At 34.1% G+C, this 18,903-nt stretch overlaps 3 protein-coding genes across 11 annotated transcripts; all 3 read right to left on the bottom strand.

Moving 5' to 3' along the window:
• Positions 1–732: 732 nt before the first annotated feature.
• On the bottom strand, positions 733–4,402 carry LOC103483222 (mitochondrial carrier protein MTM1). Of its 6 annotated transcripts, XM_051085875.1 has the most exons (11): positions 4,138–4,402; positions 3,798–4,042; positions 3,553–3,629; positions 3,206–3,334; positions 2,805–2,864; positions 2,490–2,660; positions 2,283–2,379; positions 2,060–2,151; positions 1,796–1,945; positions 1,198–1,256; positions 733–1,038 (listed from the first exon to the last, which is right to left on the bottom strand). In XM_051085875.1, the coding sequence occupies exons 2-11, from the start codon at positions 4,030–4,032 to the stop codon at positions 894–896; spliced, it is 1,215 nt and encodes a 404-aa protein (XP_050941832.1). In that variant the 5' UTR covers positions 4,033–4,042; positions 4,138–4,402; the 3' UTR covers positions 733–893. The 6 variants fall into 6 exon arrangements, with proteins under 6 accessions (XP_050941832.1, XP_050941834.1, XP_050941835.1 ...); XM_051085877.1 differs by lacking the exon at positions 4,138–4,402 and having other exon boundaries at positions 3,206–3,306; positions 3,798–3,947; XM_051085878.1 differs by lacking the exon at positions 4,138–4,402 and having other exon boundaries at positions 3,206–3,258; positions 3,798–3,947.
• Positions 4,403–10,138: 5,736 nt separating this feature from the next.
• LOC103483221 (pathogenesis-related genes transcriptional activator PTI6-like) lies at positions 10,139–13,468 on the bottom strand. Its single transcript, XM_017043585.2, has one exon. It carries the CDS (start codon positions 11,261–11,263, stop codon positions 10,412–10,414), a length of 852 nt encoding a protein of 283 aa, XP_016899074.1. The 5' UTR covers positions 11,264–13,468; the 3' UTR covers positions 10,139–10,411.
• Positions 13,469–13,608: 140 nt separating this feature from the next.
• LOC103483220 (ubiquitin-conjugating enzyme E2-17 kDa-like) lies at positions 13,609–17,845 on the bottom strand. Of its 4 annotated transcripts, none has more exons than XM_051085874.1 (4): positions 17,648–17,843; positions 16,735–16,862; positions 15,381–15,485; positions 13,609–14,081 (listed from the first exon to the last, which is right to left on the bottom strand). In XM_051085874.1, exons 1-4 carry the CDS (start codon positions 17,715–17,717, stop codon positions 14,070–14,072), a joined length of 315 nt encoding a protein of 104 aa, XP_050941831.1. In that variant the 5' UTR covers positions 17,718–17,843; the 3' UTR covers positions 13,609–14,069. The 4 variants fall into 4 exon arrangements, with proteins under 4 accessions (XP_050941831.1, XP_008437957.1, XP_050941830.1 ...); XM_008439735.3 differs by lacking the exon at positions 13,609–14,081 and adding an exon at positions 14,111–14,439 and having other exon boundaries at positions 17,648–17,845; XM_051085873.1 differs by lacking the exon at positions 13,609–14,081 and adding an exon at positions 14,111–14,645 and having other exon boundaries at positions 17,648–17,844.
• Between the last annotated feature and the right edge of the window lie 1,058 nt (positions 17,846–18,903).

Below are 18,903 nucleotides of genomic sequence, written 5' to 3'. Positions count from 1 at the left end.
TTCTTTTTATCATTGTTCATTTCATTGGATGGATCCATTTTGCAAAGCATCTCATGTCTGCCGTCCCGTTTGGATTTGACCTCTATTGATAAAACAAGAACGAGATTTTTGTTTAGACAACCCAATCCTCGAAAGAAATAATACCAAATCCTTAAAGACTCCAAGTGATTGATGAACCGACTGACATCACATGCCACTATCGTATTAAGGCTTCAAAGGCAGAAAGTTAGTTTTCGGAGATCGGATTATTTTGCACTAACACCTCAATTGAGTCGTGTATAAAATTCAATACCAGCTCGCTTCAGCAAAAGCCACATTCCTTTTCTAACAAGATTATGACCTGTTGTGAACTCTACAAAGTATTAAATTCATTGACCAATCGAACCTTGTCTCTTACTCAAGACTCTTTGAAAGTGCACAAAAAAAAAAAAAAAAAAGTAGAGTTCGTAAAGATAAAATTTTTAGACTATGCTTGCAATGAGTTGCTTTAAAAAACTTAAAAATTGCTTCTAAAGAAACAATTGGATCAAAGCATATAGACTGTAGAGACAAAATAATTTTGAATTCTACTGAAAAATGATAGAGCTACTTAAATTATTAGTATAAAGGATCTTCTCATTCTATTCGAAGTTTCATGTACATAAATTTCTGATTGAACAAATTGTTTGGTGGAAAAATTGGCCAGTATAAAGATAGAGATTGGGATTGAATTGAAGGGAAAAAAGAAAAAGGAAAAAAAAAAAAAGCTAGAGACTGGAGGTCCCATAGGAGATTTTTATTTCTTTAGAAGTTGCTGTCTATAAGCAAGCAAAGGTCCTTCGGCCTAAAGAATCTGTGGAAAGGAGATTTCTTGAGATTACATAGGGAATACTACATGCCAAGGGACTTCCTCTCTATTCAGTCGTTCTTTCTTTTGGGTGTCTGTGATACAATGCATACTTCATAACTTCGTAGAACGAGACGACTATCCCCACAGAGGGACCGGCACGACCAACGCGAGGACCAACTCCTGCAAACATTCCTTTGATTCGCCCATCCCTGTCCAAAGTAAACAGTTTCAATTGATGAAATCTTGATCCGAAGAACCACTTTGTCTATAAGCATTGTATTGTGTTTGTAACAAAATGGTTTTCTTCAACAACAAGAAGAATAACTAGTAATCGCAATGGAAATCTTGGTACTAAAATTGCTACTTACCTCCAAATTTCCGCCAGAGTTGTTCTTGTAGTCATGTTTAATGCTCTTTCAGGATCTCTCTGCAAAATACCAAATGAAACACCAGATGACTACCAAATATGCAAATGCAAATCTTGAAATCATGGGGCAGGATGGAAAACTCTATATCTTGATGAGGGAAGAAAATTTAGGAGAATTCAGAGAACAGGAGTCAAAGACATGGTTCTGACGTCAAGCCATAGATACCCTTATATAAAAGGTTGTTCGATATTTGAAGTCCAAAGACAATGAGGACGGTTGTTTTCAGCATAACGGAAGGGAGTTTACATGAAAATTTAATAAATCATTCCCAGCCATTTCAGAGATCAAAGTCCCACAAATCAACAAGACAATGTGAAGGTTTCGACAATATATGTTAGCTGGGTTTGGAACCAATGTAACTGAATGAGTGACTCTCAACTTCAGCTCAATATGGGACTTGGGAGCAGTGAAATCAACCTCTGATAAACTGAAGTGTAAAGGGAAAGCAAACCTTCCACAGAAAGTGTAGTGATTGGAGGCCTTGAATATAAAAATGAAACAATATACTATAGATGAAGCTTGAAATAGTGGTAGAAACCTCGATTTGCCTTCGTGTTTTAGCAACATCCAGCGGACATGTTGCAGCAGCTGCAAGACTTCCAGCAATAAAGCCAGCCGAGAAATTTGCACCTAGCACACTTGCTGCATTGGCTTCCTCCCCAACTAGGCCTAGAATTTTCCTCCTTAACTGCAAAACAAGGTGGACAGAAAAGGAATCCAAAATCTTCAAACTTACTGAAGCAAGACATTGTCATTAGCTAAAATGTGCTTTTCTCAAATAGCTTAGCAGAAATTTTCTCACAGGCTCAAGTGTTGCCCAGCAGATGGCAGAGAATGGAACATCTCTAGCAAGTTGAGCGCCAAGGCCGGTCCATAAGAGACGATAGTTCTGTACTGTTGGAAATGGAATCAATACTTATTGAACCATACAAAATTTAACTGGACATCAAACTGTACTTCAACTATAGGCATTATACACTCTTCATCAAAGCATCATAAAAAAAAGGTATCATGGAAGTACTTACAATCTTGAAGGCGATTACCCCTAGTAGGGTTGACAACCTCAACCAGCGTCTTCCACACTCCTGGAGGCTTAGTGCCAGTTTGTTTTTCTCTAAATGCCTAGAGGAGGGAAGGAAGAAAAATATTCAAAACTAGAGCTTGAGATATGATGAAGGATTGTAGCATCATGGTCATAACTAAACACAAGCTCAATATGCATAGTTCTATACCTGCATTCGGGTCCGTGCAAGTTCAATAGGGTATAACGATACAACTGCTAATGAGCGAGCAGTTGATCCTGCAACTAATGGAACATATGGAGTCAAACTCGGAGCATTCTTGGTGGTAAAATCTTCCATCAAATTGCGGAAGATATCATAAAAAGGCATGTAGATCCCAACCTGGCAGTGACAGATAGGATGAAGCAAAAAATCAATCCCTGAACAGAGATCTTAGCTAAAAAAGTATCTACGAGCAAACTTCAAGATGAGAAACATAGCCATCCCCAAAAAGAAAAAGAAAAACAAAAACAAAACAAAACTCACGGTTGGCACAGCCAGGGTTAAGCTTGCATATGTGCCTCGCCACAACCTCCCAAAACCTTCCTGCAAAAAAGTTTAGTTCTTAGTGCTATTGATACTAACAGATCAACCCTCAGCAACAAAGTGACATGTCAAATAGACAATCACAAAACGCATGGAAATCAGGATAAGTACAGCCAGAAGTATCCTGATCCCCATATCTCCCAACTATGATCCATATTCAAAAATAGAAATGTGAAAGAAATCAATACTGCTGCTATATTAACGAACTTTGCGCACATAAGTAATCAAAGCTCAATCCTTTCATTAAATATTACATTCCACTAAAACCCTGAAAGCTATAATCTATATATGAAACTTATGGATAACCGTAATTAGCATCAGTCTCAAAACTTTCAACTAACCTGACGAATAACCTTGTTGAACACATCAAATGTTCCCGTGTACCGGTTACATTCTGGAGAACAATTAGGTTCAAGACCAAGAAGAGAACGTGAGCTGGATACTGATGAACATCTCAAATTAGGAATCGCCTAAGGAACAATCAAGCAAAAGTTTACCGAAATATCGCAACCACTATAATAAGAGACTCTTTCTTGTACACACCCGCAAAGACAATATGCAACGTGAGACAAGAATTACCATAATGGTCCTAGTCTCTTCCAGCTCATTTTAAAATTATCCAAAAATTGCAGACTCTGTCTCATATAAACATATAGAAACCAATGCACAGTAAGGTATTCAGACACACCGTATTCGTTTCTAAACTTGTCATCCGGCATGGACCTTGATATGGGACTCCAGCAGCTTGTGCTTGCAACCTTGTCTGAAGACACATAATCAAAGCAAACAATCAACTCAAAGGTACTCACAAATATGCAACACTTAGAAGAAACTAAAGATGTTAGTAATTGAAACTACCGTACTCTAAAGAAAATGAAAGAAACTAAGAAATGGCAAAATCCCAATTATAAATTCATAGAAATTAACATTCCTTGGCAACGTCAAGGGGATTAACGAGAATGGCAGAAAGAACGGCGGCTCCAGCGGCGGAAAGGGATCGTTCTCCAAAGCTCAAATTGGCATCAGAGAGGCGGCGAGACTGCTCCGATGGGCCTTCTTCGCCGTCTCTGAAGATGGAATCCGATAAAGAAGAAACATTTCTCTCAACATCAACCCGGGTCGATGAGAAACTCGTCCAAGAGGGCAAATTCGGCTTCAAGCCCACCATATCTTCCTGTCTGCAAGTGGGGTTGAAGAACACGGAAGTAAATTCGTTCCTCGCGATATTATAAGTTGTGGGTAATACAAATTTTCTGAAAATAATGCGTCTTACGTATGACTTTTTGGTAGCTGGAGGACCCAAATTAATGGGAAGACGGGTCGACGAATTTGAATGAATGAGAAAGAAACTGAGGCGGTTGTTGTATGTTGAATCGTTGATCAGAATGAAAGCGAAGAGAAAGATGAATTGGGTTCTCTAAAACGAATTATAAAAATTGAGACTTGTAACATATTTCACGACCTTGTGGGAAATTGTGAGCTGCCATAGCAATTTCTTCCATGTAGAATTAACGAGAGAAGGGATTCGTGGCGTGGACAGAAAGGCGCCAAGCAAATTATATATTTTAATGACTTATTAGTAGAGGTGTAAACCTATTTAGTTAGGTTAGTAAGATTTTTTAGACTAACCTGAAAATCTACCTCCATCAATAATACTATTTGAACAAAATCTAACAAAGATGTAACTTAACATAATCTAACCCTTACTATTTTGAGTTGGGTTTTATTAAATTATTTATAACAAACAATTAATTTCTAACAACAAAAAAAAGCTACTCTTCTTCATCTAACTTTAGTACGATTAAAACAATCAATTTTGAGTACAATTGAATCATATTATCATAAAATAAAACAAAACATAATTTATCAAAATGAACTTGACTCAGTAGTATTGACTTACCATTCGTTCCTAAATGTAAGAGGTTAAATCTTACTCTACGTAGTTGTTGTAATAAACCACACATATACACACAAAATACAAGTTTTGTTTCAAGAAGATAAAAACATTGACCATCCAAACTATGCTGAATAGATGAATTTTACACGTTTGGAAATTTGATAACAATAAGTGTGTTGTAATTGAAATGCATGAATGAAATAGGTAGATGAAGCATTTATACGAATCAAATGAAATAGAGAGAGAACATACAAGATTCGGTTGAGTTGTTTAAATGACCAATGTACTTTGATAGCCTGTAGTTTTGACAGAAGTTTGAGTCAAATTATTCCTCACCAAAAGTTCCATAACTTTCAAGTCCTATGTAGTAATTATATTAACTCATATTCTTCTTTGATAATGTCAAAAAGACATTAAATATTGGTGAAAGTTTATAGAATTTAATCAACGAGTATGTATTGTTTTCCCAACAAATTTGAGTTATTATTGTTTTATTTTTCAGTTCAAATTTGAGTGTAAAATAGAAGAAAAGGTTAAATTCTACCATCTTTGGAAATGTGTTTTTTTTTTGTGAAAAATGTCGATGCATAACATTGGGCTTAGAGTAATAAATGGGCTCAGCCCAAACTCGGCCCACTAAAGCCCGAACACTCATGACATTGAGTCCAACTCGAATAAATGAAAGGGAAGGGTTGATGAACAAACGTTAACCTCAACTCTTTTCAAACATTCTTAGTTGAAAACTATTTCTTCTGTCAGCGTTGGCTATGATTTACATTTTCTATCAATAAGCAACTTCGTTTTTCAATCACAATTTAGAAAAAAGGAATAACCTCATTTAAATATTTGAATGAGATTTAACTATAGTTTAATTAGTTAAAATATATATCATCAATCAATAGATCAAAACATCAAATTTTCGCCATCAAAATAAAAGAATAAAGAGATTTTGATTCTCCGACAATGTTGATGTATGTGTATACATGGCATGCGTGTAATTGATTTTTTGATGTATGTGTGGGATTGTTTTATTATTGTTTGTATGAAGAAAGTTTTCTGAATGCGATTTGCTGTTCCACGTGGAAATTATAATGGTGTGTATGGTACTCACGGGTGCGGTATGGTCCATCTGATTACTCCCTTAGTTGTTTGTCAGACTTGAGACTTTTTTCTGTCGGTCAATTGGGCCTAATGGGCCTTCTTTTTCTTAAAAAGAAAATATTAATTCTCACATCCTAATGCTCATAGTTATCTTTTATGATCCTACTGATAGCTCATTCGGTACATATATGATTGGAATTAATTTAATTAATTTTGGAGTTGATGTATTTTGTGCTTCCATGTCACGAGTAAATCATTTGGGCTTAGATGCAATTATTTCTGCTGATCCAGGTGTTTATGGCCCACCAATATTAACGTACAAAACGAATTATTGGAAAGATGGGCCCAGCCCATTTCGTAGTTTCAAATAGAGGCCCAAATCCCACTCTGCTGCTTATTCACTATCGCACGTGATCTCTCTCTCAATTTTGTCACAACTGATTCTGGTCGTGGTCAGTGGTTGGTAAAATTCTGATAGGAAAAGAAAAAAAAAATTACATCGTATGAATAATATGATAGGAAAAAAGAAAAAAAGAATCGACTAAAATAAATGTTTTTTTTAATAATCTAAATAAATCAAAATTGAAAGAGTGAAGAGGAAAACAAGAATATATATTTGATGGTTATTATTTTCTCAATTTATTCCAAACAAGATAAAACTATCATACTCTAACAGAGCATAACTAGATTGTTTTCTTAAAGAAAACAAAAAGAAAAATTATAAGCATGTAGTATTACTATTTAATTTTGTATTTTTAGTAATTAGGTCCTTATTTCATTTTTAGTTCTTAAACGACAGGATGGGAAATGCAAACTTAATATTTCGATTTTTCCTTCGAGTGAGGTAAGATTTAAATCACTAATATTTTGATCGAATGAGTATGATTAAACTTTTTCACAAAAAAACTCTCAGATCGTTCAAATCATCTACCGCTATTTATGTTAAAAAACTTTTTTTTTCTAACAATAACTCAACCAATTTAAATATATTTAGGCTGATTGTTAGAACATCAAAAGCTACAACATCATGTTTTGTCTTCTTCTCTAATCTAAAGAAAAAGAATAATCATGAAACAAGCTTTAAACAAACATAATAATAATTACATCATTACATTACATGTTTCTTGGATACTCCACATTTCTTTCTCTCTCCCGAAGAAAATATTTTAAGATAAAGAGAAAAACAATATAAACATATCACAAAATGAAAAAGGAAGAAAGGGAGACGATTTAATCGAGTTGAAACATGATGAGTTTAGAGTAATCCAAATTAAGCAAGTACATGTACGGAACTATATACATATAGTTCTCAATTTGAATTTTATTAAATAGTCTCTACCCATTAGTTTAGATATTGATCTCTCTCTTTTCTTCCTTTTAACTAGATGATATGGAACCTATGTTTGCATTTTAGATAACTTCATTGGGTGGGACACTTGTGATATAGGATTCTGACTAATATTTTAACGACCCTAATTTTTTTCTATTCCAACATGATTTCAATATACTTCTAATTCTTAAGTTTTGAATTTAATTTCAAATTAGTTTTGCTCCTTAAAATTTATTTGTTTTAGTTAGATACTAGCTTTTAAGATCGATTTACACTCTCAATTCTCAACTTTGATTTTTCATTAAATATTTACTTTTCATCTTAATTTTAATGTCTATAAATTAACCTTAAAAATTATAATTAACTAAGTTTTACTATTTTTTTTCATCAATATTAAGACTAATTTTAAAATTTCACTTCATAATATTTTAAGTTTATAAAAAAAAGAAAAAGTTAAAATCAAGGTTAAAAGTGAAAATATTGAACCGCAAGGACCAAAATAAAGAAAAACTAAAATTTCAAGGACAAAATTAAAACATTTTGAAACTTAACAACTAAATTGAAATCAAACTCAAAACTTAAAATATAAAAATGTAACAATTTGGAGGGATGCATCAAATAAAAACTAGACCAAAACAAAGAAGAAGACATTGATTTTCTCTTAGTTTATAAAATAGTTATTACCATTTGATAACATTGAGTTAATATTGGGAAGTGATTTAAGAGAATTAAGGTTAAAAGAAGAGCGAGAAAAAAAAAAGGGTATTTGGATGTAGGACAGAAGAATCATCCCCCACCACAAAGTCCCAAACAAGAATCAGTGCTGTGCTGTGTAGATGACACCAAGGAATGGTTTTTTCTCACCCTTTTTTGCAACCAACATATTTGCTACTTTTCCCCTAAACCCTCTTTTCACTTTGCTTAATATATTATTTCACTTTTTCAACTTGGAGCAATAGTAAACATTCTTTCTTTTCATGTTGTTTGGGTTCAAAACTACCCTCTTGTTGCTTTTGACTCTTCCCATTTTTCTTTAATGATAAAATATCTGTTATTATAAAGAGTGCCTAAAATGCTCTCCTTTAGCTCTACAAATAGCCCTTTTATTTCCAAAAACTAAGTACACAAGCATTAACTTAAGCAACCTTCAAAGACTATGCACTAGTTCTTTCAAATTATTCCCTCAAAACACATTACCTAGGATGAAAGATGAGCTTTGGACCTTTCTTAGCTATATAGTGTCTAAAAGCCCTCAAACCCACTCTACAACTTCTATAATTAATAACTATCTAGCTAGCTATAGCTAACATTTTCTTTGTTGGAGAATCAAAACAAAAGTCCTAGAGATTTATTCTAGAGACACATAGAATCACTCTTCAACAACTAACAAATAGCAAATGCAACGAATAGCTTACAATTCATCATCATAATATAAAAAAGAAACTGAAAATGAAAATACAAGTATGACATTCTACCTACACCTATACGATGTGTAATTCAAACTCAATTGCCTAACTATAGTTTTTTTTACTACCGTGCAGTGTGGAGATAGATTCGAGCATTCAATTGCTCAAGATCAAGAAATGGAAAAGGAAAAGAGTGGTGAAGAAGGGGGGAGTTGGTCCACAAGAAACCTCGTACCAGTTGTCTGCAGTTAGAGGGCTAAATTATTTCCCAACATTATAACATTTATTTCAAAAGCTAACTATGACAGATGTGCATTGCCTCTTCAATTATTCTGTTCATATGCCCTATCTCTCTTTTTTTCCTTTTTCAACTTTCCAAATGAAGATATAAACAATCCCTCTATCCATATAATTTCTCCTTAATTACATACACAATCTTATCTAAACCTATCCCCCACTAAAAAACTGATTTCTATAATTAAGTCTTCCGTATTAATTAAATTTTATCCTAACCATCAAATTTTGATTATTCGACCCTTTTTCTTTTTTGGTAAATTATTTGTTTAGTCCCTATAATTTAGATTATTAACACATCTTTTCTTTTTTCAAATAGGTTTAGTAGTATCAGTTTGGTTTCAATGAAAATTCCTCTAATTTCAATTGCATTTCTATTATTTTAAATTTTTTAAAAAATTATTTATTTACAACTCTAAACATTAAGGATGGTATCAATTTAAATACAAACTTTTATAAATGTTTCAATTTACCAACTCTATTATGATCTCTTTAATAATTTTTTCGATAAAACCTCTAAACTTCATACATAAATCAATTTAAACATTTAGACATAATTTTTTTTCTTTTCGAAATCATCTATACGTTTATTTTAATTGTTTGTTTTTCAAGACTAAAAATCAAAGAAGTCTAAACACATTTGATCGTTAATGTAAAATTTAAGAGATTGATACTATTGGTTTAGGATTTTAATTTATACAACCTTCGAGATTTAGGAATAAAAATTGATATTTGTCCTAAAAGTTTCAATTAGATTTCCATAGCTCATTAGACGTCCAAAATTATCTCTATACCACATTTTTATCTCTTAAAAAAGTTCAAAATTTGTCCTCTTATTTTTATTTAATTTCAAATATAAACTTAAATTCCATTTGAAATGACACACTTAAGTACCAAAAAGAGTTTTTAAACCTTTAGAAAAACATTTTAAAAAATAGTGATCCACATGCCACTTACTATAATGATTATAAAGATGTAGATGTTTTTGTAAAAGTTTGATCAAATTATAGGTAAGAATGAAATCGAAGCTAAACTAAAACTATAAGGATCACAAACCTATAAATAAAACCAAATTTGAAAGAAGTCCAACTACAACCACCAAAAACGGTAATTCAACCTAATTTTGGTTACTTTGTTTTTCAAATTTCAAATACACTACCACTGAAATGAAATCCCCTGGTCAAAATTCAAAAAGCAAAAACCAAAGAGAATAAAGTATTTAGATACTCAAATAAAATTCTGTAACCTACCCCCATTTATTGAACATATCTTAAATCTAGAAAAAGTTGGGAGTACATAAAGTTGCACCTCACTATGCTATTTCCAGACAATACAATTCACTCCAAAAATAAAAGCTCATAAAACATACATTAGAATACAAAATTAAACGATACAAAAATTTAGAAATTAATAATTAACAAATCAATAAATAATAACAAAAAAAAAAGGATAACGAAACAAAATCCTCTCTCTCACAGTCACAACTGCCCGTACAATCCCAGCTAGTTTGTCAGTCAATCTATGCAATACTAAAGTTTGGATCTTGAAAATAATTCTCTACGTCCCATTTACATGAATCGAAATCCACCGAAATGTCCCCAAAATCTTCCCATTTCGGAATTGTCATTTCCATTTGGTCAGAAAATATTGGTTGTGGGCTTATTAAATTGAACAAGAAACTGTTAGAATTCCGATCATATAGCCAATTGAATTCGTCTTCTAATCCTGATTCTTCGCTTAGATAATGGTCAATGGCTCTCCAATTTTCTTCTTCCAATCTCAAAACGGAAGTCGGAGAGCAAACACTCCGAGATTCTTTGGTTTCGGAAACCACCGCCGCCGTACTCTGATTTTCCGGCGGCGGCGGAGTGAGATATGTGACAAGCGTTGTTTCGGAATGGGGAGTTTCAGCGACAAAATTGGTAAGAGCGCTGGGACCTCTAAGGCGAACAGCGGCTTCGTCGTAAACAACGGCGGCTTCCTCCGCCGTGTCGTAGGTTCCAAGCCAAACTCTGGTTCGCCGTAAAGGGTCTCTGATCTCCGCCGCCCATTTCCCCCACGGGCGCCGCCGAACTCCACGAAACTTTCTATGACTCTCCGAATTTCGCGGCGGGTTAGCTCTGGACTTCGGCGGCGCTTTTTTGGAACAATCGGTAGTGAGAAGCCTGATCTCGGTCACGTGGCGTTTGACGTGACGGACGAGGATTGGCTCTTCGTCTTCCCCACTCGACGAATCAGTTGCATCGGCGTCGGTGTAGGAAATTCGGACGAGTTTGGTCTCCGCCGCCGGTTTGTGGGTGACGGTTCTGGTTTCTCTGAACTTAATTCCGCCGGAAAAAACTCGACCCATTAATGGGTAGTGGGATTTCATATCCCTCTGAACTTTTAGCTCAGGATTCGCGAAAAGGGGAAACGAAATAGGATCTTTTACGAACTAAATTTGCAGATATGGGAAAGGGAATGGGAGTGAAAAGAAGAGGAGAAGGTTCTGAGTCTGAGAGGAGCAGAGCAGAGCAGAGCAGAGGAAAGCAAAAGGTCTAGATTTATATGAGTGTTCTGTCCTCTTTGCTTTTTCGAGCAAAAAAATTTAAGTTGTAAGCATTTATTAATTAAGTATAAATTTTAAGGATTAGAGTCGCCGCATATTTCATCGGGACGTTGTGCTTTCGCCACGTGGCCGTTCCTTTTCACCTCCCGTTTCTTTATTTTAAGTATGAATTTGGACAGGCGCAGATATTTTGTTAGTTTCTTCTACCTTCCTCCCAAGTCCTACACGTAATAATCACACTCCTACGGGGTTTCCCCCTTTCTTTTCCTCTTCCACCATAAAAATAATTTTAAGTAGACTAAACACTAAAGTAGACTTTTCAAAATTAAAAAATTAAAAAAAAAAAAAAAAAAAAGAACACTACCATAGTAGAGAGTGACTACAGCAACAGCTACCCATCCAAATATAATTTAGCCAATAATGTATTGATTACTAATTTACCATTTTAAATGTTAGTACTACTAAAAAAAAATTAGACCAACATAAACCTCGCAGAGAAACTATAACCTAATAGCTTTGTTAAGTAGGACAAGGAGAATACTATAGAAAAAGAGATCATTACGAAACAAAGAAATAATCTAAGAAAGTGTCAAAGTTGCAAAGCATGAATAATTTTGTTCACCTCTTAAAATAAAATTAGCTTGTTTACCAACCATATATATACACATGTGTGTATATATACTTATATATTTTGGCGAGGAATTAGCATAAAATTGAATGAATCGTTAAGATGTCAATTAAATATCTAGATTAAAACTAAGGTTATTTTTACATATTAAATAGCATTATTTTGCTTTGGGCCAAGCATGTGAGTCCAAGACATTAAAGGAACTGTCGTTCTCCATTAGATATGTTCACAAAATTCATTTTCTTCACGTGATTTCCTTTCATTCTTGGATTTAATGAAGTGAAACTGTAAAGAATTCAAAATACAAACGTAACAGCCGATCATCACCCACCAGTAATTTTTGGTTTTTTCTTCACTTTTTATCTGTCCACTCGTTATCTTGAGATTAAACCAACAAATCATATTTTTGGCATCTTCTCTTCGAATTCACTTGGGAGAATTCGAGTCCAAGACTAAAACTTAAAATTGCTTGAGAATAGCCTAGAAAAACGCTCTCACTTTAGCATTAAGTTAGAAAAAAATGATGAGAGTCGTTTTTCCTCTATTAATTAGGTTCTTGATGTTTGGGATTTAGTTGGGTAAATGAATAGAAAATTTAACAAATAAAAAACGAGATGAACATAGTTGGATTGGGGATGAACGAGTGTTATATATGTGAAAATACATATCATGACATTGGTCGCATGATCTGTAGTTAAGTTCTTTCAAACAGGTCGCATGCACCCCAAAGAAGAACTTCATCTATTGATTGAACACAAACTTCATATAGAAGCTAGCTAGAGAGATTGACATGAAAGATGACCATTTCAAGAGAGATTATGCGGTCCTTTGTTTGAATGAGGGATTATTGAGAGTGACCAAGTCCCACATCAACTAAGAAATGAAAAAGATCATGACACAGGAAGCCTACAAACGAAACGTCTTTGTTTTCCCTCTCATTAGATGACAAATGTTGGGTAATGATCCAAAACTAATTATTGGGAAGTGAAGGCTCTAAAAACCAAACAAAGTGAGCATGCATGTAATAACCCAACCCTGTTGTTGGCAGAATTGGCAAGGTGTATGATGAATGCTTGATAGATATTATGTGCCTTAGAATTTAAGTTTTGAAGTATATGAATAGTTTTCGACAATTATTGTCGGAAAGGGAAATCTGGGGTGTAGTTCATGTCCACCTACGTTTGAAGATAAGTTGAAGAGATGGCAAAACCAACTTGAGGATACCAAAGGACAGCACAACATTTAATAATTTAATTTCTTTTTGGGAATAGGATGTAGGAATTGTCCCACTTTCTTTGTCAACCAAATTGCAGCCCTTAATCTATTTCTATTGATAGAAGGAGAGTGATAGATATTAATAAATTGACATGGGAGTGGTAGGTGCAAGAAAGAAGACACGACAATGTCAAGACGTTTTCTGATGGATCTTTAAACTCTTTTTCAGTCTTTTTCCTGTTCGAATTGTGATTCTTCCAATAATTCATTAAATTATATACTAATAAGTGCTCTCCGATTTTTTTTTTCCCAACTGAACTGCGTGTGTTTGTCCAATATTCAACTGTTTACTGATTAAAATCAGTATTTACTAAAGCTATACAAAATTCAACCTAAACATAGATTGAAGTTCGGTCTAAAAAGAGAGGTCTTAGATCCAAAAGAATATACGGGATGAAAGTTGCCAAAAATCAGACCTGTGAAATCCTAAGTTCTTAGGTTATGTAGAGCCCTTGCCTTCCAGCCCACCCGTTTGTTTCATGTCTACGTTTTGCAGCAAAAATAGTACAGATAATTTCTCAATTACTCGAGAAATGTCTAGATCCAAGAATGAAATATAAGGCAGTTGACAAAATGAATGGTGAAAAAAGAAAGTTTAGAACGTGGAAAGGATTGCATACCCTCAGAATTCAAGTGGGTTGGAAATGCAATTGGAGCTGCATTGGCCCATTCTCCGCCTTTATCCTCCACCATCATGAGAAGCCATGATGCCAAATAGTTCCATCACTAGCTTGAAATCTAGGATTAAGAATCACAGGTCAAGGAACTGTACAAAATCAATTCCATATAATTGATATATATCAGTCGAAACACAAACTTAAAGCATCAGGTTGATTCAAATTGGACAACATAGAATTATTTCAATCTCCCACAATAGTAGATTGTACAGAAAACTTTCATTTATACATGAGAACCAACAGCAACATCCCTCATGCCCTTCCCGTAATACATACTAGCCCATAGCATATTTCTGAGTCCAGCTCCTTGCAGTTGTCTCATACTTGGCCCTATCGGTCTTGTACAGATGAGCAATTTCTGGCACTAGTGGATCATCTGGGTTCGCATCGGTCAAAAGGGAGCAAATAGAAAGCAACACCTGAATATGAAACAACCCTTCCCAACCACTTAAAAAACTGTATGTGGCATTAATCAGAGCTACGAACATAATGAAATTGACATGCAGAAAATCATTGACAGTCACTCCCTATTCTCAAAGATGTTTGTCAAAGACGCTGCAGAGCAGACAATGATCCCAATATTCTAAGAAATAAGATGCAGCATACCGTCCAAATTAGGAAAGATCTGGAATTTTAGCAGAGGAAAACAGACTCAGAATTACAGACCACGATCTCCCCATGTCAACAATGGACGGCGACCACTGACACCCATTTCACCCCTTAAATGCTAAGTAACCCTTCCAAGTTTACAGTATGAAGTTCATAAAAACTGAAATCTAACCAGAATATCATGCTGTCACCCATCCTCTTATTCCCCACCAGGATTTTGATGACAAAAGCAGCATATCTAAACTCTTGTTGTGTTTCAAATATAATCGCATCCTACTTTTTCAATATTTGGTCTAAGTTGATAGCTTAGCTTTTTTTTCACATGATGATTTCTTGGATTTAATTTTTTTTATACCATCTCTGCTTCTCCTTACAATTTTTTTATTAATAGAACTGGTAATGCAACGTTAAAAAAACTACTGAAATGAAATAAAGATGGCATGAAATGTGAAAACTGTACATCAGTGTTGAGCACTCTTAGTACAATTGCCAATCACATCATTAAATATGTTGAGTTAGTATCCGTCATCGGGATTCAGGAACGATAATAAATCAACTTAGTGGGTTTTTTTCATCTTCAATATAAGTAATCAGTTTAGTGTCTTAAATCCCTAGTAAAGAAGAAAATCATAAATGGTGCCCGACACTTAATTTAAAGAATTTGATCCAAAGCCATGGTGCAAAGGAGGCATATGATAATGGATTTCAAACATCAAGGACTTGAATGTCAAAATTGTCAAGAGGTCAAAACCTTTGATATAGTCAAAGCAGGACTCCATTGCTCTTTCAAGATGTCCAGGCAAATACTACCGTTACTGTTGATGTTTGGGTGAAAAACTTTTGTCCTGAAAGCAACCTAAACAAAAATAAATTGAAACAACGTAAAAACTTATAGGTAAAGACTCCCTATGGCCTATATAAAGTGGCATAATTAATGATCCATAGAAATAATAGTACAAGCTCAAAAAACTCAAAATTTTGTCAAGGAAGAAGGAAAACAGAAGAGAAGGGAAAGATAAGACTTCTTCTCCCACTATAGCCAGTGATGATGCCAAAAGCCTCCAATTAGCAAGATTTAATCAAAACCACTACAAGAAAGAACCACATAAGAAACAAGATCTCAAAATTGCATAAAAAGACCCACATCTATCCCTTGAAAATTTCTGCTATTTCTTTCCAGCCAATTCTCCCAAAAGATGACCTTGATAGTCTCTTTTCTTTAAATGGATGACCTCCTCACAAGAGAATAAAAATATTGATGCGTAGCAGAAAACCACCTCAAAATTGAAATATAAAACAAAATACACCTCCACATGCTCTAGGTACAAGGGCACCACAAAAATTGAGAAGATATCTTCAAAGTTAGACCTGCACACATTGCACCACTCAAGGAAGACAGATTTTAGGATTTTGACCCTAAAGTCGGCAGGGCGCGATCAGCCCACCATGATTTAGGGTCTACAAAAAGAACCTATGGTTCCACATTAGATCAGAGATAAAAATTCCTGAAATTAAGAAACAAACTCCCAGGATTTGAACTCTAGCCAAACTCAAGAAAAAAGGGAGCTCCATCCACAAATGGGTGTCCCATAACCTAACAAGACCTCTAGATAAAACTAAGCTTTAAGTTATACTTAACTGACCTAAATTATGTCATCACAATTACCTTCCCAGATCGAGTTCTTACATTCAGCTACAAATAGTGCTTACTAAGGTGAAATAGGCAGTAAGCCTATATCAATAACCTCAAATGTGAAATGCGGTTTATATATTTAGTTTTCAAAGTGCGGCTTTTGTATGGTCAATACATCTGCCACAAAATATAATTTGCAGATATCAGATAGTAACCTATTTACCCGAATGACCCCCAATAGCAGCCTGTTTAGCTCATGAAGTGTGCAAACAACTTCCAGCACTGACTTCACTAAGGTTTTAATCAAATAAGATCTAAACACAGTGACAACACACATATATTGAAGCCACGAGAGTAACTAATGAAACCAGAACCATATATGGTGACAAATTATTTCAAATGACACAAACCGGTAATAACGGGCTACAGAAAATGTTGACCATAACCAGATATGTCAGATTTTATGCCATACCTTAGGAGGCTTAAATGGATAATCGGGAGGGAAGTGAATAGTAATTAAAAAAACCCCTCCTGCATAAGGACTGTCTGGAGGGCCCATAATTGTTGCTTGCCAATGAAACATATCTTCAGCCACAGGACCTGTTACAGAACAACTTATTGTCTTATATTGTGGCATTTGAAGGAGAAACAAAATAGGATTAATAAAACACAGACTAATTTAAGTAAAAAATAAATCATCTAACAATTGTCTTATATTGTGGCATTTGATTCTTTTCTGATCTAATTCAGACACAGAGCGTAAATTATACCCAACCTATTTTTGTTAAAATATTTATGATCTCCTACTAAAATCTTAAGCGATTACACCGCTCTGAACAGCTCCATTTTTTAATCGACCATAATTCAAACTTGAAGATTCTTAGAATCGCGCTTCAGAATATAGAAAACTATAGTAAAGCAGTACATCCACTGGTATCTATAGTTTCCTACTCAATAGAGTGTTGCTTCAACAACCATAGCATATGCAATAAATCAAACTACAATGCATGCTTCAGTTTCTATCCAAATTCCATTCCACAATATGATCAATTATTTTGAGAAGAGCCAACCAAGAAACCATATTCCTTACTTAAACCGTAAATTTGAGATGGCAGGTGAACGCTACAAAGTCCAAAACCGATTTTCCTAGACTTCCATATGCTTAGCTAATTATGAACATGATAATTGAATTTCTGAGTTAATACTATTTCACGCAATCCACAAACAAACATTTGGATCCACTTAATTTACAAATAAAAGAAGAAGAAGAAAGTTGTTCTAAGTCACGGATGCTCGTTGTAAGGACGCAATCAGTAGATCGACCTTAAAAAGGTGTAGAAATAAGTAGATAGCAAAAAGGGAGTAGAGTAGAAAGAATACTGAACCGGCGCTGCAGGAAGTAGGAGGATCTTTCTGGAGATCCTTGAGCTCTTTCAAGATCCGCTTCGACGCCATGGACGGTAATCTGGAGGGGCCACTCCGACGAGAAAGCTGAGGGGGAAAATGGCGGAAATGTCGCGTGCGGGAAAATGAACAAAGCCAACGAACCCAGTTGGCGGAAAGCGTAACGTGGACAATCACCAAAGGTTTTAATTATAAATATTTAAATCCATGTTTTACCTTTCATTTTAAATAATTTTTACGAAAGTAATTTAAATAAATTTAAAAAAAAATCAGTTTCTTAAACCAAAAAATATGTTAATATAAACGAGTACTTAAATTCAATAATTTCAATTAATTATTTTTAAATTTGAAACCATTTTTGTCCAAATACATATGAAAAACAGAGTATTAACTTAAAAAATATTAAGATATTAAACACAAAATTGGAGTGTATAAATGAAATAGATGTGATGCTAAATACTTGTTAAGAAAGCTTAGGAATTAAATAGACACCAAGTAAAAGTTTAAACGTACAAATTTGAAATTAATGACATACTTCTTTTCCGACCTAGAAAGTAGATAAACCTAGCAAAAAAATTAATTTGAAAATTATTTTTTTATGTTCAATCCAACTATATTTGTTCAACTAAAAAAGGGGAAGAAAAAAAAGACATTCTTTGAATCCAGAAATAATATTTCTTCCTTGTAAATAAATTTTCATCTTCCTAACTAAAAATTGAATGAAAAGAAAATCGCTTTCCTCCTACTTATAAAGTTATAATTGAAAAAAAAAAAAAAAAAAACTAAAGTTGTAAAATTGTAGTCTAATCAACTAAACCCTAAACCAAATGTAACCAACAATTTAAGGTGCAAAAAGAGACTAAAACTCAATACTAATTAAATGTTCGGTTCCAAAAAACAAATATTTAACACGCCAACAATAAACCATAAAAGTAGGCTGGCCTAACTTTAAATAATGGTCTCTTATATTGACTTTACCATGGTATCAAAGTGTAACTATCAACTAATGGAACTAAAGAAAAGGATAAACCCTAAACCATGAAGAACTCTTAAAAGTTTATGCTAATACTAATCTAAGTGGTGACGGATGTTGTCATTATTTACCAAAAGGAAGAAGAAACAGCAACGAGTAGAAGCGAAAGAGAAATATAGATGAAAAACCAAGCGAATGACATTTGAATATTCTTTTAACGTAACTCAAAATTAAAAACAATAATAATAAAAAAAAAAAAAAGGA

The sequence above is a fragment of the Cucumis melo genome, chromosome 6 (genome assembly GCF_025177605.1).
Source record: "Cucumis melo cultivar AY chromosome 6, USDA_Cmelo_AY_1.0, whole genome shotgun sequence".
Taxonomy (NCBI): domain Eukaryota; kingdom Viridiplantae; phylum Streptophyta; class Magnoliopsida; order Cucurbitales; family Cucurbitaceae; genus Cucumis; species Cucumis melo.
Note: the sequence above shows the minus strand (reverse complement) of the source record. Positions and strands in the feature narration are given on the sequence as shown.